Here is a 26,157-nt window from a genome sequence, read left to right as displayed (position 1 = left end):
GTGAGGAGGATGCCAAGAAACTCCAGTATGATTTGGACAGGTTGGGTGATTGGGCAGATGCAGTATAATGTGGATAAATGCGAGGCTATCCACTTTGGTGGCAAAAACAGGAAGGCAGATTATTATCTGAATGACAATAGATTGGGAGAAGGGGAAGTGCAACGAGACCTGGGTGTCCTTGTGCACTAGTCGCTGAAGGTAAGCATGCAGGTGCAGCAGGCGGTTAAGAAGGCAAATGGTATGTTGGCCTTCATAGCAAGAGGATTCGAGTACAGGAGCAAGGATGTCTTGCTGCAGTTGTATAGGGCCTTGGTGAGACCACACCTTGAGTATTGTGTGCAGTTTTGGTCGCCTTATCTGAGGAAGGATGTTCTTGCCATGGAGGGAGTGCAGCAAAGATTCACCAGACTGATACCTGAAATGGCAGGAATGACGTATGAGGAGAGATTGGGTCGATTGGGCTTATATTCACTGGAGTTTAGAAGAATGAGAGGGGATCTCATTGAAACTTATAAAATTCTAACAGGACTAGACAGACTAGATACAGGAAAGATGTTCCCGATGGCGGAGGAGTCCAGAACCAGGGGTCACAGTCTAAAGATAAGGGGTAAGCCATTTAGGACAGAGATGAAGAGGAATTTCTTCACCCAGAGAGTGGTGAACCTGTGGAATTCTCTACCACAAAAGGCAGTTGAGGCCAATTCATTAAATATATTCAAGAAGGAGTTAGATATATTTCTTAAGGTTAAAGGGATCAAGGGATATGGGGAGAAAGCAAGGACAGGGTACTGAATTTGGATGATCAGCCATGATCTCATTAAATGGCGGAGCAGGCTCGAGGGGCCGAATGGCCTACTCCTGCTCCTAGCTTCTATGTTTCTGGAGGCCATCAATATAAGATAGTCACCAAGAAATCAAATAGGGAATTCAGAAGAAACTTCTTTACTCAGAGAGTGGTGAGAATATGGAACTCACTACCACAGGGAGTAGTTGAAATGAATAGTATAGATGCACTTAACGGGCGGTTAGATAAGCATATGATGGAGAACGGAATAGAGGATTATGCTGATAGAGTTAGATGAGGAAAGATGGGAGGAGGTTCGAGTGCAGCATAAACGCCGGCATGGACTGGCTAGGCCGAATGGCCTGTTTCTGTGCTGTATATCCTATGTAATCCTATATAGATAATTATTGAGCAATAAAGGATTAAAATGACGCTGGTGAAATGTAAATAAATACCTTTGGATGCAGTCAAGGCCTTCAGCTAAGAGAGTTGAGAGCTACCTACAATGGTCAATAATCACACCTAAATCTTTGTCCTTCTCCAGTTGGGTTAATTGATATTCATCCACTGTGTGCATTTCTTACACTGACATGCACTAAATTATGTTTTTCCAATATTAAATGTAATTTGTTATTTCTTAGTCCTTCCACTTAACTTTTTCAGATCCCTTTGAACGTTTCTTGCACTGACCATCTGTCCACAGAGCTTATCATTAGTAAATTTAACATTACCATTAATGCCTTCCTCCATTATTGCTATTTATGGGACCTTGCTGTGCTGAAATTTGTGCACAAATTGGTTGCCATCCTGCCTATAAAACAATCGTGACTACACTTCAAAAGTAATTAATTGGCTGTGGAGCACTTTTGGATATCCCGAGGACATGAAAGGTGCTATATAAATGGAAGATTTTTCTTTATATTTCCCACAGCATTACTCACAGATCAAGCAACAGAGGTTTGGGAAGGCTGAAGCAAGACAATGGGGTCGATTTTCCCGAAGCTGTCGGGAAGAAGGCGGGACTACAACTTTCAGGTTTTAGTCCCGCCTACATCGACGTCCGGCCAATCCGTGCGATTTTCCCTTGATTGACCTTGTTGAGCCCGCCCAGTGGGCTCAGCAGGCCAATTAAGGGCCACCCGGCAACAGGTGACGTCACAGACTGCAATTTCATCTGTCAAGAGTTCTTGACAGATGAAATATCAGTGTTTCACAGCTGTTTCAAGCTGTGAAACACTGACAGTCTGAGTTCTGACATGAGTCCTTCTGCGCAGACTCAGTTAGAACTCACACCGGCACTCAAAGCTGAAGGCTGTCACTTTTCACAGATCGCAGCCGTTCAGCTTTAAGTGCCGGGTGAGTGATGGGCTCCCGACGGCTACAGGAAGAAAGGCTGTGAAGCTAAGTACAGGTAAGTAAAAGTTCTTTACACACTTTAGACACACCAAACACACTTACCTTTGCACTCATGCACCCATCACTCACCTGAGCGCCGACATCGCGACCCCTCCAACTCCTTGAACCCGACAACCCGCCTGCTCTAACCTGGCGTGGTTTGGAGCTGTCGGGAATCCCACACGAAACCCCTCAAAATAGGGATTAGGCTAAAAACTGCCTGTTAACTACCTGTTAATAGGCGGTTAATTGGCACTAATCCCTTCCCGCCAGGGGTCGGCGGGTCGCAGTGCGGGGCGGGTACCCGCTGCCTCTGAAAGTTGCGTGGAGCGGGGTTTTAGGCGGGATGGTGTCGGGACCCCCGAAATCAGGATTCCCCCCCCCTCCCACACGCCTGAAACCCCGCCTGACGGCTCCACGAAAATCGACCCCTATGAGTGCAGGACAAGGAGCATGTGACAAGCAAGGGCTGAGGCCTGTAACAGAGCTACAGATCCAGGAGCAAAGGGCAGATCATCAATACGCAAATGGGAATCCAGGGAGGGAGCCGGTCAGGAAAACAGCCAGTGTGATAATTAATACAAACAGCAGCAAATCTAAAATGTAAAAATATACCCATATAATTAGCAAAGTATCAGCCATCAACACCAGTGGGTCCTACATAAAACAATAACACCTGAGTACGAACCTGTAACACACACTGTGGCCTAGAAATTGGGGTTTGGCGCAGCAACGGCTTTAGCGCCGGAACTTAGTGCCGGAGCTAAGTCGCGCTGGTCGGGCCAAAAATTCACTACTTCTGCGCCCAAACGGCTGCCGGCGCTGCTGAAAGCTGTTAGCGCCTGAAAACTGGCGCTATGCGCTGAATTTCGGCGCTATTCCGGCGCTGCGGCGCCCGCTGCAGTGCGGCAGGTTCGGGAAGTGCAGGCCTCCTCCTTCCCTTAAGGAGGACCTGCCTGCACCCGGCCGCGGCCCGCGATAATCTTATTAAAAATGAGCCCGGCACCTCGGACAAGTGCCGGGCTTGCTTCTGTTCCGGGGGGGGTGGGGGGGGAAGTCCGGGGAGGGAGCTGCGGCCAGGCGGGCGGCGGGAAAGCGGCCGGCCGCCGCGGGGCCTTTAATGCGCCGGCGCAAACTTTTGCAAGGCACCTCTGCCAGAACGTTGCTTGCGGCTGCCACGGGCGAGGCGGCCGCAAGTCAATTTCCCAGTTCGGGCGGGTTACCATGGCAACCGGGACGCTGCGCACACCGATGACGTCATCGGTGCCGGCGCAGCGCTACCGGTCTACCGCGGCGGAAGGGCCCCAGGCAATTTAGGCGCCGGCGCCAATTGCAGCGCTAGGCCCTCTAGCGCCGCAAAATCGGCGCTAAGGGCACTGAATTTCTAGGCCACTACTCTAAGAGATCTGTACAAATTAATTAATTCCCTGATGAAACCAATTACCCAAAAAGTATAGACAATGAAAGCACAAGTTGCCCATCTGAAATTAAAATGATGTGAAAAACTGGGGATTTCTGAATTGCATTTTTTATGACTTTAAATCAATATCGTGGGGAGTGAATTTCCTTGCCATTTTCCACATATTAGCCTGGCATAAATGGAGCAGAAATTTTTTTTAACAAGGAAATTCGGGTGGAAGCCGTTTGTGCGCCTTTAAAATGCTTCCCTTGAAGTTTTTCAAGCTTCCATTTTCACATGTCAGACTGAGAACCATTGGTGTAGCAGCTCCAAAGTTCCTGGGTTTGCCTGTCTAATCACTCTGCTAACTTAGACTGAGATTTATGAGGGGCAGCAGCTGCCAGGGCATACTGGCAGAAGTGAGGAATTCATGACACACAAAAGTCTGGAAACTGAATAGATTTCTGCACCTGGGAAACACTTTTTAAAGCTTTTGGGCTAAAAATTGAGGGGCGCTAACTTCGGAAAAATTAGCGCCCGTGCCAGAATTTGAGTGGTTGCACCCCAAGAGGGAAGCGGGGTGCTAATGGAGGCGCCTCGCATCCCTCTTGGGGCAGTGAGAGTCAATATTGCGGCGTTATGTGCCGCAGCGCCACATGCTTCTTAAAGGGGAGTGGCCTTGTGCAGCGCGACCTGGGGCCCAGCTAAAGAGAAGTGCCGAGCTCTTGGAGCGCAGCCAGCACTCCGCGGCGGGGGGGGGGGGCGCGTTTCAGGAGGTCTGGGATGGGAGCGCAGGCAGGTGCTTGCAGGCGGCCAGCAACAAAATTGGCCGCCCCGCACCTCGCCTTTAAATTGCACCTCCCCGGCCGCAGGTACGTTCCCCTGACCCCATCGGACATAGCATCCGGCGGTAATTCAGGGAGCGCTCCTGAAGTTCGTGGCCAGGGAATGAGCGGGGCGCTGCACACACCAATGACGTCATCGCCAGCGGCGCAGTGCCGTAGGGCACTATCGGTTAGCGCCATCACTAACCTCCCGCGAATTTTGCAGGAGGTGTGGGCAGTGCCGCGCCCGGGTGCTAGTTGCGTTGCGTCCCGTTAGTGTCCTCTTAAGGCACTAACAGGAGGCGCAACCAACTGATTTTTTCCACCTTTGTTTTTTTGCAATTCTACCTGGACACACGTGAACTTGCTTCTCACTGCTTCTTACAGAGTAAGGTCACTGGCAGACTTTCGGGCCTCCCACCCCCCTACCCACAGTCAGGAGCAGGTATGGCATTCCATATGGCATATTCTTGCATCCCATTGTCCTGGAGAAGGAGGATCACCACAGGATGGCGCAAAGGAGATGCCGGCAGCATTTACTGCAAGAGGCATCACAGCACATGTCATCACTGAGGTTTTATCTTCTGTGGAACAAAGCCTACCTTTGACAATACACCCATATCTCCTTCTTCTGCACTTTCAAATGGAGACATTCCCTCAAACCGCTACCCTTACTACCACATGACAACACATAGGCCTCTTTTTCCCTACATGACCGTGCCATTCATCATCACCTGAGTGAAGATGTCAGCACCACATTACTGCATCCTTTCCTTTATGACTCAAACCTCCATCAATGACAAAATTGCAGATTCTATTTTATTAGTGAATTCACACAATCAGCCTACTTTTTCTTAACATCATGCTTCCCCAGGTGCCTACTCAAGCCTTTAAAAAAAAACTATTCTTGTGCTTCTTCTAGATGCCATCTGAGAGCTAGGATCGCGGGAGATGGTCGGTTGCTTATGCCCCACAGAAGGCGCATGGGATGGAAGTGGCTCCGGCTTGTGGCAGCTTACTCCTAGCAGGGAAGCACTGCTGGCTGCATCTCTGCAGCTTGCTCCTGAGCAGTCCGGTCTCATCTCCTACGTTTCATTGGCAAGGTGCTCTGTGGGGGAAGGGCAAAGGGCTGGAATGTACTGCTGTCCTGAGAGGCAACACTCTCAGGCATGTGGAAAGCAGTTGCCATTCCACTGTGACCTAGATCTTTATACCCACTGATCAGTGGGATGGAGGGGTCTAATGGCAACTATCTGATCCTGAAAGCCCAGAGACACAGTGGTCACCTGAGTCTGGAATCTACAATTCATGCTCCACTCCATTCTGTCCCCTATTGCTTCCAGAGCTGCAGTCTATACTTCCATGGAGGTGGAGTCACCTATTGCTCCCTTGCCATCTCTTAGCTGGAGATCTGGGCCAGTATTTCTAAGGGAGCTTATTGTTTCTGTAGAAGAGTGACAATACACTCAGGCACATCCGCTTATTCAATAATTGTCTGTCCTGACAGGGCTTCCTTTGTTGGTCTTTGCCTGTGCTCATAAAGTTGCTAGGTGGCCAGGCAATCTCTTTGAAATGTTAATGTATGTGAATCAACAGTTCATAGGAATAGACACATTTAGAAAGTACTGGAAACACTGATTTATAGTTCTTAATTTGTTGGTTTCCTCCACAGATGTTGATTGATCTGCTGAGTGTTTCCAGCACTTTCTGTTTCAGATTGCCAGCATTTGCAATTTATGGACATATACTCTTGCATCCCATTATCAGGAAGGAGGAGGAGCACCACAGGATGGAGCAAAGGAAGTGCAGGCATTTGCAATTTTTTGTTTGAATAGACAAATTTAATCTCTGATGGCTACACCATTAAGAGAAATGCTTTGGAAGAAAACTCCTGTCCTGACATTAACTTTACAAGATGCAGCTCCAGTTGAGCTCTCACGCTGCCATTTTATCTTCAAAGAACAAGTTTCAGTTCTAGCTAGAGATAGGGGCCCTAAAATTCCATGCTATTTCTCTGAGGGTTCTGCTAGTTTCCCATCAAAGTTATGGAAAGGACCAGGAGAACCCCTGCAGAATTTTTGGATCAATCACATCATCTACATATGACTTTGCATTGTGATGGTCTATAAAAGATTTTGTAAGAAATACATTCTAAAAAGAATATTTTAATCCCTTGTAAATTAATCTTTTCCTGGGAGGTAGAATTTTCAGGAGGTTCTCCTGAATTCTGCCATAATTTTGCTGGAATGTCAGTGGAAACCCCAGAGAAATGGCATAAACAGACCTTTTTAGCTGTTTGCTGTTTCTCCATTAATCTACCCAAAACACAGGAGAATGCCTGTGGGAATTTCAGGTGATTGTTTTATGTATTGCACTTAAATTAATATGTTTGGGTAGAATTTCCACTGGGATTCCACGAACTTCTGCTACAACTTCAGCGGCAGATTGGTGGAAACCCGAAAGAAATGGCAGAAAAGGGCATTTACATTGTTTCTCTGGGTTTCCTGGGTCAGTGGGTAGGGACCAGGAGTAGGAGCAGGGACCTTGGCTGATGTTCCCTCTCTCTTTCCCAGGGTCAGCGAGTATGGACCAGGACACAGTGATGGGGCAGAGGGGTCAGGAAATTGGCCTCAAAATGTGATACATCCTACATAATATTTGCCTGTTCTTCCGCTGAAGTCATGGTGGGAGAACCCTCACAGAAATTATTAGTGGCTATGTTTTACTGTTGCTGTGTATTTATTCTATTTAGAAATATATCTATTAGTTTCAGCCTAAATGCTTTAATCTGACATTGTGGCATTCTCTGCCTTTTGGAAAAGACAAAGGATCATGGTGTACAACTCGTATGATCTTCAATGACCAATATCACAACGAAAGGATGATTATTAATACTGGGCACACCATCTCAGACATGGCAGGTTTCAGTTCACAGGAGACTTGGTCTGCTTATGGAAACCGCCTTTTTGCTATAAACACAAGACAGAAGTGTTGAGAGAAAGCATAAGCTGTAACAAGCATCTTATCAGTTATGCAAAGTGGAATGCTTTTAAACATCAATCTGGCAGTCTTATTGAAACCTGATACAATGCTAGATGAAGTTGAACGAGTTGCTCGACATGACCAGAAAGAATTGCTTTAAAACACTGAAGGTGGGATATGGCAGAAATGTCATTTACATTGTATAATTTTATCAGGTATTCTTTAAATATCTGCCTGGAATTTCCAAAGGGGTTCTCCAGCTGGAGGTTGGTGGAACTCCTAGATAAATGGCTAAAAGGAGCAATTTAGGTCATTTCTTCAGGGTTTCTGCTGTTCTTCTGCCAAAGATATGCAGAAATTCTTCCCCCTTATACCATACCACCCCCAAATTTAAAAATCTACCATGTTTGTGAAACCAGTAATTGCAATAGTTGAAACAATTCTCAGGAGTACTGCATCTGAAATGCAGAACCATGATGACACTGCACAATCTGCCAACCCAGATTGCTGTACTATAAAAGAGGAGCCTGCAATAGCAAACGAGAAGCTTGGAGTAACCTTTTATGTTAAAGGCACAACATATCACAAGTTGGTGTTGTATATGCATTCTATATAGATAGAGGGAGAGAGAGAAGGAAGGAAAGGTTGGATTAAGAGAAAGAAAAAAAGACAGAAAAGAAAAGTTTTAAAAAAGTTTAAATTTAAAATCTTTCATTTTTTAAATCTCCTGAAGGAATGAGACTGCACACTTGCAATAGTTAATTTTCAGTGCCAGGGAAGTTGATTGGCAGTAATTAACACGAATCACATCATTAAAGGGGTACTTAAATTTGAAATGACAAGACTTACCTTTCTGTAGCGAGCTTAGTTTGTATCTACAGTGCAAATACAGCAGCTTCACGCCGCTCAATGCATTTCAACGGTGAAGCAGACAGCGAGATGCCGTTGTCGCAAAGCTAACAGCGGAGCGGCGCAACTTGGACAGCAACTTTTGGATTTTCATGTTTAACCTCGCATCTGCCCTTCATCTGAAGTTGCTGTGGCATTTGCACATAAATAACGGTGAGCGCCATTAGCCTCACCGTTATTTTGACAGAAAAATCTGGCCCATTAGAATTTCAATTTTGCTCTACATTACACATTCTCCATTATAGTACATTATCCTCTGATTTCCTAAGAGCAATGCCACAGGAGATTAACTAGTGATATTAAAATTGCTGAATGGGTTGCAGGTTCCATTTAAAACGTATTAAAATTCCCTTTCACGACCTCAGGACATCACAAAGCACTTTACAGCCAATGAAGTACTTTTGAAGGTAATCACTGTTGTAATATAGGCAACGTGGCAGCCAATTTGTGCACAGCAACGTCCACCAAATAGCAATATGATAATGATCAGATAATCTGGATCAGTGATGTTGGTTGAGGGATAAATATTGGCCAAGACACCTGTTGTTCTACTTTGAATAGTGCCATGGGATCCTTTACATCCACTTGAGAGGGTAGATGGGCCATTGGTTTAACGCCTCACCCAAAAGACAGCACTCACTCAGTACTGCACTGAAATGTCAGCCTACATTTTGTGCTCAAGTTTCTGGAGTGTGGATTGAACGCACAGCCTTCTGACTCAGAGGCGAGAGTGCTACCACTAAGAAATGGCTAACAACTTAGAGCCACATAAGTAGGAATCATGTTGGCAGGGTCACTTTTATGTTGAGGGTTAGCCACAGAAGAAGTTGTCTTGACAATTCAAGGACAATACTAGTTTGTAACTCTGGTAAATATACTGAACATATACCTCATCCGTGTGTTTGTCATCTCCAAATTTGACTATGCCAACGCTCCCCTGGCAGGCCTACCATCCTCCACCCTCCATAAACTTCAGCTCATCCAAAACTCTGCTGCCTGTATCCTCTCCCACACCAAGTCATGCTCACCCATCATACCCATGTCCTTGTTGACCTACATTGGCTCCCGGGCCTCCAGTTCCTTCACATTTAAAGTTCTCATCCTTGTGTTTAAAGCTCTCCATGTCCTTTAACCTCTCCATCTCTGTGACCTCCACCAGTACTACAACACCACCCACCCCCCCCCATCAACCTCAGAACACAGCATTACTCTGACTTTAATAAAAACAGAAAATGCTGGAAATACTCAGCATGTCAGGCAGCATCTGTGGAGAGAGAAACAGAGTTAATATTTCAGGTTGATGACCTTTCATCAGAACTCTGACTTTGGCCCCAATTTTCCTGGAGCCGTCGGGCAGGGTTTCAGGCGGGCAGGGGCTGAAAAATCGCAGAAATAGGGGGTCATGACCCCCCCCGCCCAACTTTTGCCCCCGTGTTTCAGCGTGACCCGAATCAGTCCCGCTCGCCGCAGGCAGGAATGGTCGGCGGGAGCCTAATGACCAATAATTGGCATGTTTAATCCTATTTTCAGGGGCCCTTGGAATTTTCAGCCTTTCCCCACGTAAACCACGCCTGGTGGGAACACCGCTGATGAAACCTAGCATGAACAATGTCGGCTTGCTTGCTTTCAGCTGCAGGTCAATCAGGACTGAAAAGATTTAATCAGCCAGCATTTGTAGGCTGCAGGACCTTGTTGCTGAAGGCTTGGGGCAACTTGTTGAAGGCTTAGGCACAGCTGTGGAAGGTTGGAGCCTCACACACTTCTCCAGTGTGAGCTCCTGGGAAGCCCCTCTCAGCACCCTAACTCAGCGCCTCAACGGAGGCATCTGCCAGAAGCATGGGAGGCCTTTTGTTCCTTCCCTTCTTGGCATTAGAGGATCTCCAACAGCAGAGGAGGCTGCAGCAGCTCCAGCAACAACAGCAGATCCAGCAACAACAGCAGCACCAGCAACAACAGTAGCACCAGCAGGAGTGACAGGCTGCGGCTCAGCCACCTGAGGCAGCACAGGCCAGATGGGGCCAGCGCATGGAAGGCCGTCGGCGCAGGAGATACCCCCCAAACAGGGTCTACAGACACAGGGTGAGCTACCTCAACATGACTGAGCAGCAGTGCCAAAGGCGGCTCCGACTTTCGCGAGAGGTAGTGACTGACATCTGTGCAATGCTACAGCAAGACCTGGAGCCCAGAGCACCAGGTCGACACTCCTTACCAGTGGCCATCAAAGTCACCACCGCACTCAACTTTTATGCCTAAGCTCCTTCCAGGGATCAGCAGCAGACATCAGCGGCATCTCCCAGGCGGCCGCACACACTTGCATCAAACAGGTCACCGATGGCCTCTTTGCCCTCGCACACAATCACATCCATTTCACTCGGGATCGCGCAAGTGTGAGGGCATGAGCGCGTGGATTAGCTCAGCTGGCAGACTTTCCAAGGGTGCAGGGTGTCATTGACTGCACACGTGGCCCTTAGGGCACCCCATCGCAATCCAGGAGTTTTTGTCAACCGCAAGGGCTTCCACTCCCTTAACGTTCAGCTGGTGTGTGACCACAAGGAGGTTTTGCATGTTTGTGCCAAGTACCCTGGCAGCTGCCATGACTCCCTCATACTGCGCCAGTCTACTGTGCCTCTGCTATTCAGTCCGCCAAACGAGCTTCAGGGATGGCTACTTGGAGACAAGGGATATCCCCTGCGGACTTGGCTAATGACACCGGTGAGGAGACCAGCCAACGAAGCTGAGGAGCGCTACAACTTCAGCCACATTTCCACCAGATGCATTATCGAGCAAGCCATCGGATTGCTGAAGATGCGCTTCAGATGCCTCGATAGATCAGGTGGAGCCCTACAGTACTCATCAGCCAGGGTCTCCAAAATCTTTGTGGTATGCTGTGTGCTTCACAACATGGCACAGCGTCGTGGCTTGTCGATTCCGCAGGACCAAGAGGCTCCTCACAGAGCCGCCTCGGATGAGGATGATGCTGAGGAGGAGGAGGACGGAAACGAGCATCCTGCAGAGGCCCGTCAACCAGCGGCACCAGTGCGCGAGAACATTGCTGGGCGGAATGCAAGGAACGCACTCATCCTGGGCCGATTTGCGTAGCCTTGTACCTCAAACACTGTAGCCTCGCTGCTTCTTAACTGACCATGGACAGTGGCCCATCCCTGCGCATTTCTACCTATTGGACCAGCTTGCTGACATCTGCAAGTAATCCTAAGGCCTCAATGTGAAATCCCCATTTGCCAAATGATAGATGCCACAACTCCAGCAGTTGCCACCAGGTTTTTTATGTACAACAAAGTGATGGCATTAAAACTATCTACAAGACTTCTCACCCAAGTGACTACTCTTGTGATTAGTGGTGCTTTATTTTTCTCTTACGCGTGCTCCTACGTAGTGGTACCCCTGTGGCTTCAGCAGATGTGGAGGACCCTTGCTCACTTTGCTGCTGCTCCTGTCTCGACACCTTTGGTAGGCGTCCTCTGGGGTGGCGAGCCTGTGAGGGCTTGCCAGCATTCTGCTGCTCCTGCGGCTGTGCAGGGGTTGAGACTCCTATCTCACTTGGGTATGGAAACCGGCGGGGCTCTGACTGAGGGCTCTGAAGTGGCATGGAAGTGAGAGCGCGTGGAGAGGAGCCCCCACTTCCCTAAGGTGTGCCAACAACCTCCCTCTCATGGGTCAGCTCCCCCTCAGTGCCTGCAAGTGGCTGGAAAGCACCGTGCTGCACATCAGGGGGGCCATGGGGACCCGTCTCTGCACTGGAAGTCCTGCTCAGAGGGACTTCCATGAAGGTCTGGTTTCGGTGCTCAATAGATGCCCATCGCTCCTCAAGAGATGTCATTCTATTCTGAGCACTCACCATGTTTTCGATAACCTGGCGACTAAGCTCCTCCATGGCTGCAGCCCTCCTCTCCTCAGCCACAGCCCTCCTCTCCTCGGCCGCAGCCCTCCTCTCCTCGGCTGCAGCCCTCCTCTCCTCGGCGGTAGCCAGTCTTACCACGGAGGTAGCCATCCTTTCCGTGGTGATGCTTTCATGCGCCAATGACTCCAATAAGGCTGTGCTCATGCTCGCCATGGACTCCTCCATACGCTCCACACTCGCAGCGACCCTGGAGACAAAACCTGCCAGAGACTCCTGCATCTGTGCATGGCGATCCATCACCTCCTCTCTTTCGGATGGACCCAGAGGCATAGGGTCGATATGCAGCTGAGCTGAGCTGGCAGAGGCCTGCGCCCTCCGACGAGGACTCTCCACTGCTGTCCCTGTCTCCACAATCTGCTGATGCTCACTTGTGAGCTGTGAAACACCAGGTGACAACATTACTCTATGTTCCGAAGGCCCCCCTCGAGGTGTGAGTGTCTGCGCTGCTGTTGGGTGCACTTACTTCTGCTGACACTGCGCCCTCAGAGGCTGGAGCTTCTTCTGAGGAATCTGGCTGCAAAGCCTCTTCCTCCTCGGCAGTGGGGACAGGGGCTCCGGATGGTCCTGTGGGGGAGTAAAGGGAAGAGTTAGAGATGTGATGCCAAGGCTACTTGCACATTGGATTTGGCATATGCTCATAAGTCCAAATGATGCAGCTTCAGAATCATATCAGCGACTCATGCTATGTCAATGAAAGAGACGGGAAACTATTCTGTCACCAGCTTGCGGGCTTGCGCCTGTCTCTCCTGCCCCAGCTTCCACAGGCACGTCACCCCCAGCAATCTCCATCACTGCTTCCTCCCAGGGGCTCAGGTGGGCGATTGAGGGTGGTCCTCCTCCAGTCCTCGAACGCTCTCTCCTATTGTGAGCTCTCTTTTCCTGCAATGAGAGAGACAAGTGGAGTTTGAGTGAGAGTGCAGGAGTGAGTGTAGAGATTGCATAGCATAGATACTTAGAAGGAGACAAAGATGGTGTGAGGCTGCAAGACCAAGGGCCATCCCTGTGTGTTGTCAGTGGTGTTCCAAGCATCAGAGTGAGAGGCAGTGTGAGGGCTGCATGGTGGAATAGTTCTGTGAATGTGAGCATAGAGAGAGAGGGAATGGGTAAGGGTGCATGGATGTGTCTGTGAAGTGGGATGTGGAGGAAGAAATTGCTGAAGCTGAGTGCTGCTGGGGAAAGGCAATGGGGATCAGGTTGAGGGTAATGGAAACTTCATACTTACTTTTCCTGTACGGTGAAGGTCATGGAAGCGCTTCCTGCACTGGATCCAGGTCCATCGGGTGACTCCCTGAGAGTTGACCTCTGCAGCCACCTCCATCCATGCCGCCCTGGTCTCTTTGCGAGGCCTCATCCTCCCTGAGCTAGGGAAGAGGACCTCCCTGTGGGCCCTTACCCCATCCACCAATGTCTGGAGTGATGTCTCATCAAATTTGGCAGCAGCTCGGCCTCTGCCGCTGGCAGCAGCTGGTGCAGGCTCCTCTGCCATTCTGCAAGACTGGTTGGGAAGCCTGCAGAGGTTGAAAAGCTTGCTGGACACTTTAAAAGCACCACGAATGATGACATCATACTGTGGGGCTTTCTGACTGGAAATGGACAATTAGCAAGGGTGCCCACACGCTGGAAATAAATTGGCCAATTGGGCGAAAATTGCGTGCAGCTGGCTGATCCATTTAGATTCGGGTCGGAACCCGACATTCGGGGAACCCGACAATTCCCCGCACCTTCAGGAAAATCAGGGCCTTTGACTCTTCTGCACCCCCTCCCTTTGCCCCATCACTGACAGCTGTACATGCATGTTAACTCTGTGTTTCTTGTACTAGGTCACCTAAATCTCTCTGAACACCAACATTTAATAGTTTCTCACCATTTAAAAAATATTCTGTTTCTCTATTCTTCCGAACAAAGTGAATAATCTCACATTTCCCCACACTATACTTCATCTGCCACCTTATTGCCCACTCGCTTAACCTGTCTATATCCCTTTGCAGGCTCTTTGTGTCCTCCTCGCAGCTCACTTTTCCACCTAGCTTTGTATCGTCAGCAAACCTGGATACATTGCACTCTGCCCCTTCATCTAAGTCATTAATAGAGATTGTAAATAGCGGAGGTCCAAGCAATGATCCTTGCAGCACCCCACTAGTTACAGCCTGCCAATCTGAAAATAGCCCGTTTATCCCTACTCTGTCTGTCTTCTGTCTGTCTCCAATCCTTCGTCCATGCTAATACGTTACCCCCAACCCCATGTGCCTGTTTCTTGCTTAACAACCTTTTTATGGCACCTTATCGAATGTCTTTTGGAAATCCAAATATACTACATCTACTGGTTTCCCTTTATCTACTCTGCTAGTTACATCTTCAAAAAACTCTAATAAATTTGTCAAACACGATTTCCCTTTCATAAAACCATGTTACTCTGCCTAATCATATTATGATTTTCTAAGTACCCTGTTACCACTTCCTTAATAATGGATTCCAGCATTTTTCCCAATGACTGGTATCAGGCTAACTGGCCTGTAGTTCCCTGCTTTCTCTCTCCCTCCTTTCTTGAATAGCGGAGTTACATTTGCTACCTTCCAATCCGCCGGGACCGTTCCTGAATCTAGGGAATTTTGGAAGATCACAACCAATGCATCCACTATCTCTGCAGCCACCTCTTTTAGAACCCTAAGATATAGGCCATCAGGTCCAGGGGATTTGTCAGCTTTCAGTCCCATTAATTTCTCAAGTACTGTTTATCTACTGATATTAATTACTTTAAGTTCCTCACTCTCATTAGCCCCTTGGTTCCCCACTATTTTTGGTATACTTTCTGTGTCTTCTACTGTGAAGACAGATAAAAATACTTGTTTAAAGTCTCTGCCATTTCCTTGTTCCCCAATATAATTTCTCCTGTCTCAGCCTCTAAGGGGCCAATGCTTACTTTTGCTACTCTCTTATTTTTTACATACTTGAAGCTCTTACAATCTGTTTTTTTTATATTTCTTGCTAACTTACTCTCGTATTCTATTTTCTCCCTTATTTTTTGATCATCCTTTGCTAGTTTCTAAAGCCCTCCCAATCCTCAGGCTTACTACTATTCTTTGCAACATTATAAACCCCTGCTGTTAATCTAATACTATCCTTAACTTCTTTAGTTAGCCATGGAGGAATCACTTTTCCCTTGGAGTTTTTATTTCCCAATGGAATGTATATTCATTGAGAATTCTGGAATATTTCTTTAAGTGATTGCCACTGCTTATCTACTGTCATACCTTTTAATCTAATTTCCCAATCTACCTTAGCCAACTCGCCCCGCATACCTACATAATTGGCTTTGTTTAAGTTTAAGACTCTAGTGTCGGACTTAAGAATGTCACTTTCAAACTCAATGTGAAAGTCTGACATATTATGATCACTCTTCCCTAGAGGATCCTTTACTAAAAGATTACTAATTAACCATGTCTCATTACACAAAAAAGACCTAAAATAGCTTGTTCCCTGGTTGGTTCCATGACTTATTGTCCTAGGAAACTGTCTTGAATACATTCCATGAACTCATCCTCCAGACTATCCTTGATTCTGACTTCCTTTCCTCTTGTGTAGCTTCCTTTAATTTTCAGCCAATATCACTTTCACTCTCCCTATTTACCTTATTCCCTTCAACTTCAGCCTTTTTCTCTTTCAGTGGTGTCTCACCTACGGAGTCTGGCACAAACTGCTCTATGTGAACATATCTACCAAGTCCATCAGTAACTACTCCACTATCTGAATCCACTTCCTTGACCTGATGTGCCATTTTAAAAGTGCTAGTGTTACTCTCTTCCATTTCCAAGATTTACACAACTGTCTTCCTGTGACAATATACACAAAAATATCCAGTTCTGTGCAACCATGAAAGCATTGATTTTGTAAACATGATTCTTCCAGTCAACCCGTATTGTTGGCTTGCAACCGCGATTTTTGTCACAATTGCGATGTACAGACATAAGGAAACATTTTTTTAAATGTCATATTAGTAAAATTGTATGTACGTGAATATGCTGGGCTGTTTTACACAAAAGACAGAGATTGCAGCAATGTCATAGATATGTGAAACTGGATAAATTACCGACAGATGTCATCAAGCGCATCAACATCATACGTCAACAGCTTTAGTCCTGTATTGGGGTTGAACTACAGAAATTTCACTTTTTTTCTCGTCAGTTTCCATTTTAACCATACAGTATTGAAAGTGGCACATTTCAGAACTTTAAGTATCAGCTTTTATACAATATACATGCGAATCGTTTCACTGAGGCACCTAAAAAATACCCAAAGCACCGTCTATCTCGCATTAAGACATTACAGGGTGAAAAACATTTGATTGCGGGTTTAACACCACTCCTGGTAGAGCACGTTATCGAGAATTCCACAATAAGAAATGCAGCAGCTACTTCCCATTTACGTTTAGTCTCTTCGGGTGCGCTCGTTACAAAAATATAAAATGTAAAGTTATGATGAGCAAATGGGAAAAAAAATACTCCCTTGTTACAAGTGACCTTCTGAGTAAATCAGCAGCAGCTCCTCGATTCCTGCTGGAAGTTCCGGGAGCATGCAGTACGTTGCCCTGACGTACAAGAGATCGTGTCGGACGCAGGAGAACGTAATGTCGTGAGACGAGTCGCTTTCTCTTTCTCTCACCATCGATTGTGCCAAGGTGGCAGCACTCTGATCAGGCCTTCCTAATAAAACTGCACTTCACTGTTCGGCCATCATAGTTCTGACAGGTAATCACACCTATATCTGCAGAGTCTGCGAGCAGAAAAGCTGCAGGGTAAGGTCGCAGTCCTTCTGTTTATTATTTTACTGATCCTTTCTGCATGTCAAGTGGGCATTATATATTTTCTTCATTTTTTAAAAAGGCAGCTATATTACTGCTAGCTCAGTTTGGGGTTACAAAAGTCCCATCCTATTGGTGGATGGAGCTTTGCTTCAGTGAAACCTCTATCAATGTTTTGGTTAATATATTGTGCTAAGGTCAACAGGCTATAAATATAAGAAATATGGAAATATTATACTGCATTTTAGAAAAAAGGTTTTTAACCCTTTTTAAGGGGAATGGGTTTGACTTAAATGCAAATTATTACAATACTTTGGTTGGAGATTTTAATAAAGCATATTTAGTAAAATATCCAGCTAGCGGGTATGTTTTAAGCCTTAATCATGTTTTCGCTTTGGTTATCAATTCCGGCCTTTAATTGCGAAAATGCTCATCCTCTTATCACTATGAGTAAAACTGCAATCTAATTGTAATCTTTTAAAGATTTCCTCTTTTTGTAAATAAAATTAATTATCAATAACCCATGCACCTTTGTTCATTATATTATTTCAATATTTGTATTAGCAGTTGACAAAGACGCAAATCATTAACCTTCTTTATTATGTAAATAACTTGATACCTGACAACTTGTAAAACTGTTTAGAAGTAGATATAAATGTGTTGCAACTGATTGACTAGTTTTGGTTGGGAATATAATGCAGTAAAATAGTTTGAGAAACATGGAGCGAGAAAGTTGTTGCATTTGGAATACAAAAGCGCGCTCAACATTCTCGCCTCAGCGTTCCCTGAAGATTAAAAAGACAGACGATAAAGTAATAATATATATATATATTTAATCAACTGGGTTGGCATTTCTCATTAAGAAAACAGTAAACTGTAGAGGCCTATGAAATTATTTTCGTAAAGGCGTCCTGATTGCTACGGGTGTTGGTCACAATTCCATGCGTTGGTATGACCAAAATACCCACGGTTGGTTTCTGCGACTATTCCAAAAATGCAAGATGTTGTTAATTTATTCTGTACCCTGTGGTGAAGATACGCTATCATCGCATATGCACTTTCCTCACGCGTCAATGAGAAATCTATCTTGCTAAAGTACCAAAAAGCAACACACAATCTATATAACTTGTTCAAATGATTTCAGTATGTTAAGGGTCTAATGTATAAACTTTGTCTTTATTTTTTTTATTAGACTGTAGTATCAAAAGTGCAAATCTGTTTTAAAAACGTACCTCAAAGTTATTGTGATTAAGGAACCTGCCTTTATAAAACTCCAGTAGAAAAACTAGACATGCTGCTTGTCTTTTGAGGGACCGGCATGAGGAGTCGCTTATAGAAATTGCTTATCAAATGTTAAACTTAAAGATTGTTACTTTAAGTGGATCAAACAGGCTCAGTCATTTAAACACTTGGAATTAACGCGCGACTTTCCATTCAATTATTTTGAAGTACGCTATATGCAAGACAAGAAAAAGACAGACTACCCTTCTCGATAGTTTACAGATGATCTATTTTGAAAAACATCATACACTTTTCAAATGGACTATTCATTAAAAGAACGTTCTGTAGAATTTTGTATTTGACGTATACCACTTGTCGCATTTTGTAAACATCATCATTTTAATAAGTTGGAGTCATTACATTTGAGTTTGATGTGGTATATACACAATCATTGGCGGAAAGCTCACTATAAGATAAACGTTCAAATAAATCGACGAAAGCTTCGTCTTACAACCGTGAGAAAACATTTTTCTTAACCTTTTCGGCCTTTAAGAGAAGTTATTTTTCACAAAAGAAAGAACTAGCACTTATAGAAGTGACGGCCCTGCCTTAACTTTTTTAACACTGTAAAAACGGAACTAAATGTTCGCTCGCTGCAGAGTATAAAACTGAGGTTCCTCATCAGTCAAATTTATGGAACAGATAGTTTGGCGACTGATAGAGCAACACACACACTGCTGTAAAACAGCAACCCTTTTTCAATGTGGCTTATGATCCCTGGGTTGAAGCCAACGTTGGTCCAACATTTTACAATGAAGCATAACCCATTACTGGCATTATTACTACATTGTCTGACTTGGAATAGTTTTGGCACGTTCTTTGATCTGATCTATTCTTTACAATGAAACAGAAGTTCTGATCGAGGCGGAAGACTGGTATTCTGATAAGGCATTGGCTATTGCAAAATTCTGACTTTTGTCTATTTACGGAAATCAAGTGAACAATCTGAGGAATAAAAAGTGGCAAATTAAATCATTTAAATATTGATCTTTTGAGTAACTAAATTATTTTTTAAAAGATGCAACGTTTCCATTCAGCGTGGATATTGCCTACTAAATGAAAAAGTAAACGGAGTCACGACCAACCGCGGCTTAAGCCTTAAGCTGAGTAAATACATATGGTGTATATATTATCTGAAATAAATAAATCCGTTATAAAAAAAAGTTTAAAGGGAAATATTTTGCATTGCCTACATATTTGAGTTTGAATCATTTCGTTTCCGATAAGTTTAAATAAAATTATTCAAAATGAGCGGCGAATTTCTTCACGAGGTTTTATAAAACATATTTTCCATTTGGATATGATATAAATTAGAAACACGGATTTACTCTGTAGGTAAAATTAAGACTGTTGACTTTAGTGTTGGTATCAGGCTTTCCGGAAGCCCCTTAAAAAACGTTAATTATTGCTTGTTGCTTATTAACCGGGAATTTTGCGCTTTCAGAAGCTTATTTTGCCAAACACCACGATCGTTTTGCTTTCAAACCCGTTCTCTTTCCGAACTAATCTAGTTTCCATTTACGTTAACCTATTAATTCAAGCTACTAAATTATCCGAACTTACGAAAATGACAGGCAGGGAAAGACCATCTGGTCCATCAAGCCTGCCCCACACAGTCGCGATGTCTGAAGTTTCCTGATTAGACAACCTCATCCACCAGCAGCCATATTATCTCTTGGAATAACGATGCAATGCAAAGTTTTATTAAAAGTAGATATATTAGTTACCTGAAATGGGAAAATATGGTTTTAACATGTTAGAATATTTAATCAGAAACTATGCAACATAAATTGTCGTCTGGTCTGTGATTTTATTTGCCACAGTTCAGTATACCGAACAAAGTACTCGCGCATCTAATAAGTGAAAACGATGCAAGTATACAAGGTATCTTTTTCTAAATGTAATATTATTAGGACTACTTAATTAAACTACATGAAAAGTTCAATCGTACCTTATGGAATAGAGAGCTAGATTTCTTAGTGTAACTTTACTTTCATTGTAGAAAATAAAATTCATTGATTAATCCCGTGCGGATTTGGATCTCTGTGTTAACCACCAATTAGATTTTGATGAATTTGCGATTACATACACGACTGCTTCCATTACTTTTAATGCTGAATCACAAACATACTTTATAGAAATTAATATTCCTAGTTATTGATCCCCTTCTGTGAAGATTTCTAATGTGTCGACTTTTCTTTGAGTTTCAATCTGTTAGGATCATTTCCAGGAGCATTTCGTAAAATACAGATGATGTTGCCTAGTTTATTAATCATGAACATATTGAGAAGGCAATGGATTCTAGTAAGTAGGACAGGTTTGAAGAAATGCCATAAAAGTTAAGCTTTTTATTGATCAGAAACGTTTATAATTGATCAGATATAGTATGTAAAGATTTATATTCTAGTAATTTAAAAAATCTTGAAACCCCAAACTACTGTTGTTAAATTTCATGTTAAAAAACAACATGTAAACATTACTAAACGGACAATAAGGCCACAATATAATGTGTTACCAGGCTTTTCTTCACAGTTATATTTTTGTAGCATCTTTAATAATGTGTCGATCGTTTTCATTTATGTTGTGATATTCATTTTCAATCAAAATTGATGGTAGAATAAGGCAGCAATGCAATTTGCTTTGAATATGGAATAACTCATCAAATATGAAACATACAATTACTGCACATTGACTTAGTGAAAATACGCAGTGTACAACCATTCGTTTACTGCAATGTAATTTCACGTAAGATATTGCCAAATTATCAGGGAACGGTACACATCAATTATGGGGAAGAGTTTCAAATTCATTGTGAAAATAATGTAGTAACTTGGAGTGACTATATTGCCCCATTTAAATCAACCTGAGTAATAGTTAAAAAAAAGGAAAAGTGCAATATAATCTATTATAATTTGGATTTTCTTGATTGTTTTCCAGTCTGTGGTAAAAGTAATGTCTATTACTGTAGTTTGGTTTGAGATATGCATAATATTTCATGTGTAAAACAAAATAGTGACTAGATGGAGTGTCAGTGAACGAGTTCCAATACATGAAGTGCCTCTGATTTATTTACTGTATATTATGTATGTAATAGCTTTATGGATTCATTAGGGAATGCAGCCATTTTGGTTATCAACTGCTGATATTTATATGTATCACAATAACATAGTTGCATTACGTTTGGCATTATGTTTATGTTTCAACATTTGTTGACCCTAAGTGTTTATCAAAATTGGTTTAATTATCAGGTAATAATACCTGAGATTAGCATATTATGTTATCACTGTGGGAGAGTTTCAATAGCACTGAACATTTTTTCCTATGGGAGCAAAATGGGACGGCTAAAAAAAAACCTCATTGCAATCGAACGGGAACAAAATCCTTTTTCCATCACTTCGCCCGTATTGTCGGTGGTTCAATGTCTCACTTTGTCGAGGGCAGCCAGCAGCTGCTTTCCGCGATACTTGAGCAGTTGGAGGCAGACCGCGAGGTCGGACGCTTGTAAAGCAACTAGTGATTGGCCGGCGACGCGGTGTTTTGGTGCGCTCCACCAATGAGCAAGGTTCTAACGGAGTGTCTCTTCCCTCGCTGTAGTCTCGCGAGAACACCGGCTGCTGGGAGTTTGGAAGAAGGCTACCATCATGGCGGATAGAGACAGTGGAAGCGAGCAAGGGGCGGCCAGCTCGAGCTTGCAGCAGCTGCAGCAGGAGACGCAGGAATTGGCTTCCAAGAGGGTGGACATCCAGAACAAGCGCTTCTACCTGGACGTGAAGCAGAATGTAAAAGGCCGTTTCCTGAAGATAGCGGAGGTGGGCGCAGGAGGCAATAAAAGTCGCCTAACTCTCTCCATGTCTGTTGCCGTGGAGTTCCGCGATTACCTGGGCGATTTCATCGAACATTACGCACAGCTCGGCCCCAGTAACCCGGACATGCAGACGGACGAGCCCAGGCGAGCTCTGAAAAGTGAATTCTTGGTGCGGGAAAACCGCAAATATTACATGGATTTAAAAGAGAACCAACGGGGCCGGTTCCTACGGATCCGCCAGACCGTGAACCGGGGACATGGCCTTGGTTCGCAGGGTCAAACTATCGCCCTACCCGCTCAGGGGCTGATTGAATTCCGTGATGCACTCGCTAAACTAATCGACGATTATGGCATCGAAGAGGAACCCACTGAGCTACCCGAAGGGACATCTCTCACTGTGGACAACAAGCGATTTTTCTTTGACGTTGGGTCAAACAAGTATGGCGTTTTTATGAGAGTAAGTGAGGTGAAACCATCATACCGCAATTCTATCACGATACCGTACAAAGTGTGGGCCAAGTTTGGAAATACTTTCAGTAAATACGCAGAGGAGATGAAGAAAATACAGGAGAAACAGCGGGAGAAAAGATCTGAACAGCAAGAAGAAGCTCCCGGAGATGATGGGGAGGAAGACTGATATATAACTGTAATAAAAACACTTCCTGTAAAACTGTAACTGTTTAACTCCGAGGGAGCACCGCCCACCAAACCTCCACAACTGACAGTTCGACTTGTCACCCATCGCTGGATGTTCGTCCACTTATCAACCGTGTAAACCGTAAGCAGCTGCTAAGTAATAACATTATGAACTGTGTTTCCTACTTGATAAAAAAAACTGAGTGTTTATTTCCCTAATTAACCAAGACTTTTGTACACGTTCAAGCTATTAAAAGTGTTTGCAATCGTCAGATAATATGCTGAATTATAATGAAATAAGTCCTTTTCATGTGAGCTAACATTTGACTTAGCACAAAATGAGAGATATTTTAGAAGAACACGTAAATAATATTTTTAGTTTTCTCATTTTGTTACCAAATTTCAAACATTATACGGAGGTTATAGTATATTTGACACCCTATATACCTGTGATTAGAGATGTGTATATATGAGGGCTAGGCATGCTGTGTGTCTGAGCTTTGTTAAATGTAATGCAGAAGTCTGTAGAGTTAAAAGGTACATAGGTTTATTCATGCAAGGTAAAACTATTAAGTGCTCTCTTTTATACAATATGCATTGCATCTGGACCTTAAACATATAAAACTGGTCAGTGGAACTTCTGTGAACATGAAGCAAATTATTAAAAAAGGCATTTAAATGAAAATTGCAAAGTTGTTTGATTTTTACAGACAAATGTTAACCTATGATTAACAAAGCAAGTAGCACATTTTAAGTTAGGTTTATGATAATTTTGCTCTTAACTGTGAATGTGAGTTACTGGTATTTAATGTATTTAGATTAGTTGTCAAATTATATGCATTCTATCAGATGGTACATAATTAACAATTGATAGGGAACGTTTAATGTGAGTGCATTCATGTAGCAAGCTATTGCCTAAATTACTGTTACCTGTAAAGAGAGGAAATTGCATTTATTTGCTTTGTAGGGGGAAGGGGTCAACTTAATGTTAAGTGGAATCTGAGTGAGTGACATGTCAATGACAACATTTTAAGGGGGCCAACTCTTCCAGATTACATTTCCTGTTTGGTTAATAGTGTATTTTAGAACATTCTAAAGGCACAGATTATTCTGCACTTTATAGTATCACAGTATTAATACAATATACATAATTGGTTTGTTTTCTTTTTGCAGTACAACCTATAAAAATGTTTTACATGTCTTACTGGTTGCTAGTGACTGTTGCATTCATGTGCATTATCTGTTGCTGGCAAGTTGAAAGTATTACATACATTCTAGATCACTAATCACTGTAAAGGTCTTGTTTTGTTCTTTCTGGGCTTTCCCCAGCTTTCTTTCTGTAGTTCTTCAGTCAGTTGTGACCTTGTCATTTGGGATTATGTAGAGATAAAATTCTTTGTTATATAGTTTAGACTATTTGGCTTTTGTGTGGTTTGTTTATAGAATTCTGCAACCATTGTGGTAAAGTTTTCAGAACTATGCTTTTCCGTCGTGAGTGAAGCAAGGGCTGCATTGTTCTAAACATGTGTAAACAATAATTCCTGGCTCAAGTCATTTGAATCAGAGCCACACCTTGCATAAGGAATGTTTTAAATCCTTCTTGAACATTTGTACAGTAAAATGTATACATGGGGTATTAAATATTACCGTTAAGCACATTCATATTTCATTGTTTAGTGGGAGAGTTTAGCCATTTATTGTAGGTATTTCTTGATAGTTGTGAATCTAGATATTTCTCATCTACCACTTGAGGGTTTCCAAGATTCAACACATGACATTGTATTGTTAAGTAATTTTTATTGTAACATTTGATGCATCCTTTTTTTTGTATGTTTTTATAATACTGAGTTTAACAGACATTGCCAGTCCTTGCCCTACCAGTTGCCTTTTACTAAAACAATTAGGTGCTACTGTAATCGGAGTTGTTATATTCATGTAGCACAACGTTTCAGCAGCAGTGTTATAACTAGTGTGAAACTGGGCAATAAACATCACTAACCCTATTGCTGTTCAATTGTAATTATACAGATCAACATATTAGAAGTCAGTCCTGAATATTAGATATATTTACATAAGGTTTCCTTTTAAAATTTGTTTATCTTGCATCTAATATATAGAATAGGCAATTGCTTGAGAACAAAAATCTTGATCAGGCATCCAAATTTGCTGATGGATTCCCATCCCAATCCCCCACATGCCCCTTGTTTGATGTTAACTGCAAACAAGTCATGCAGAATCTGATTTATCCAATACTACTGCCAAGCTGGGATAAAGTAATCCAACCCACTTTGTAACAGATTTCACAAAGGTGGAAACTTAATTTGGAAACAAAATTGTAGCAGACAAGATTGGTAAATGCAATCAAATGTAATTTTGCTCGATTTTAATCAAGATTGTAGAAGAGGTTAATAATTAGAAGCATAAACTATACATTTCACACAAATCTGATTATAGACGACTTATATTTCATCAAAGTACATTTTTCGAATGATTTACAAACTATATAACAATTGCTGTGGCAGCCCTTGTTTTAAGTCGTGAGCTGAATTCTGCCCCACCTCCACTCATGTATTGTACGTGATTTTGAATTTGTGTGCTTGCCAGTTTGCTTCAAGTGCCAGCAGCTTTGCAGTGCAGCAGTTCGAAGACACATTGGCTATAATCAGACCAAGGCTGTTAATACTGGCTTGAATAGTATTTACTGAAAGCCATTCTGCCTTCTCTGAAGCCCACCATATTCTCAATGGAAATAAACATCAAATGTGGCTATTTTCATACAAGCAGTGACAACTAATAGGGCTCAAAAAATTGTTCTACAAAATGGCTTTCCTCAGATTTAAATCTGTGCAGACTTTCAGTGTAGGACTATCTGTTTGAAAACACAACCTTATATTTTGCAGTGCATTTGACTTGCAGCCAAGCAGCTAGAGTTGGCCTGAATTGTGCATAAAAGTTAAGAGTAGAAGCCTGCTGCATTTATAGCCATCATTTTGCAAGGTGCCACAGATTCAAAAGGTGTCGTGATGCAAATTTAGTAGATGAGTGATGTGCAATAACTGGGATTTTTAAATATTAATTTTGTACTTTTTGTTTCTTCCCCCATTTTCCTTTGCGAGCCTGACTGATGTACACTAGTTAAAAGTTCTAAAAATTTGAATCGGTAAATTCCAATCTTTACCAACTTTTTTGAAGCTAGACACTTTTATTATCAAAGAAAAATGCTTGTGCATAAAGAAATGCATTTTTGGCAAGGAGTCAAATTTGGAATTAATTTACTGTTTACAGTATATGAGTAGGAACCAATTAAAAGAAAACCAAAAATAGTCTGCTAGTAAGTTTCTTTGCTTTAAGTTTAAAGTCTCAGTTTGTAAAACTTGCTAAGTGTCAAAATGTGATACCATTATCTTTCCAGTCTGTTTCAAAAC

General features: G+C 43.3%; 1 protein-coding gene across 1 annotated transcript; it reads left to right on the top strand.

Moving 5' to 3' along the window:
• The first annotated feature begins 21,887 nt into the window (after positions 1–21,887).
• On the top strand, positions 21,888–24,145 carry LOC147113850 (transcriptional activator protein Pur-alpha-like). The gene has a single exon (XM_085995211.1). The coding sequence runs from the start codon at positions 21,933–21,935 to the stop codon at positions 22,731–22,733; it is 801 nt and encodes a 266-aa protein (XP_085851337.1). The 5' UTR covers positions 21,888–21,932; the 3' UTR covers positions 22,734–24,145.
• The last annotated feature ends 2,012 nt before the right edge of the window (positions 24,146–26,157 follow it).

Source organism: Somniosus microcephalus, chromosome 8, assembly GCF_052327205.1.
Source record: "Somniosus microcephalus isolate GS21.2 chromosome 8, FLI_Smic_1.0, whole genome shotgun sequence".
Lineage (NCBI taxonomy): Eukaryota > Metazoa > Chordata > Chondrichthyes > Squaliformes > Somniosidae > Somniosus > Somniosus microcephalus.
Note: the sequence above shows the minus strand (reverse complement) of the source record. Positions and strands in the feature narration are given on the sequence as shown.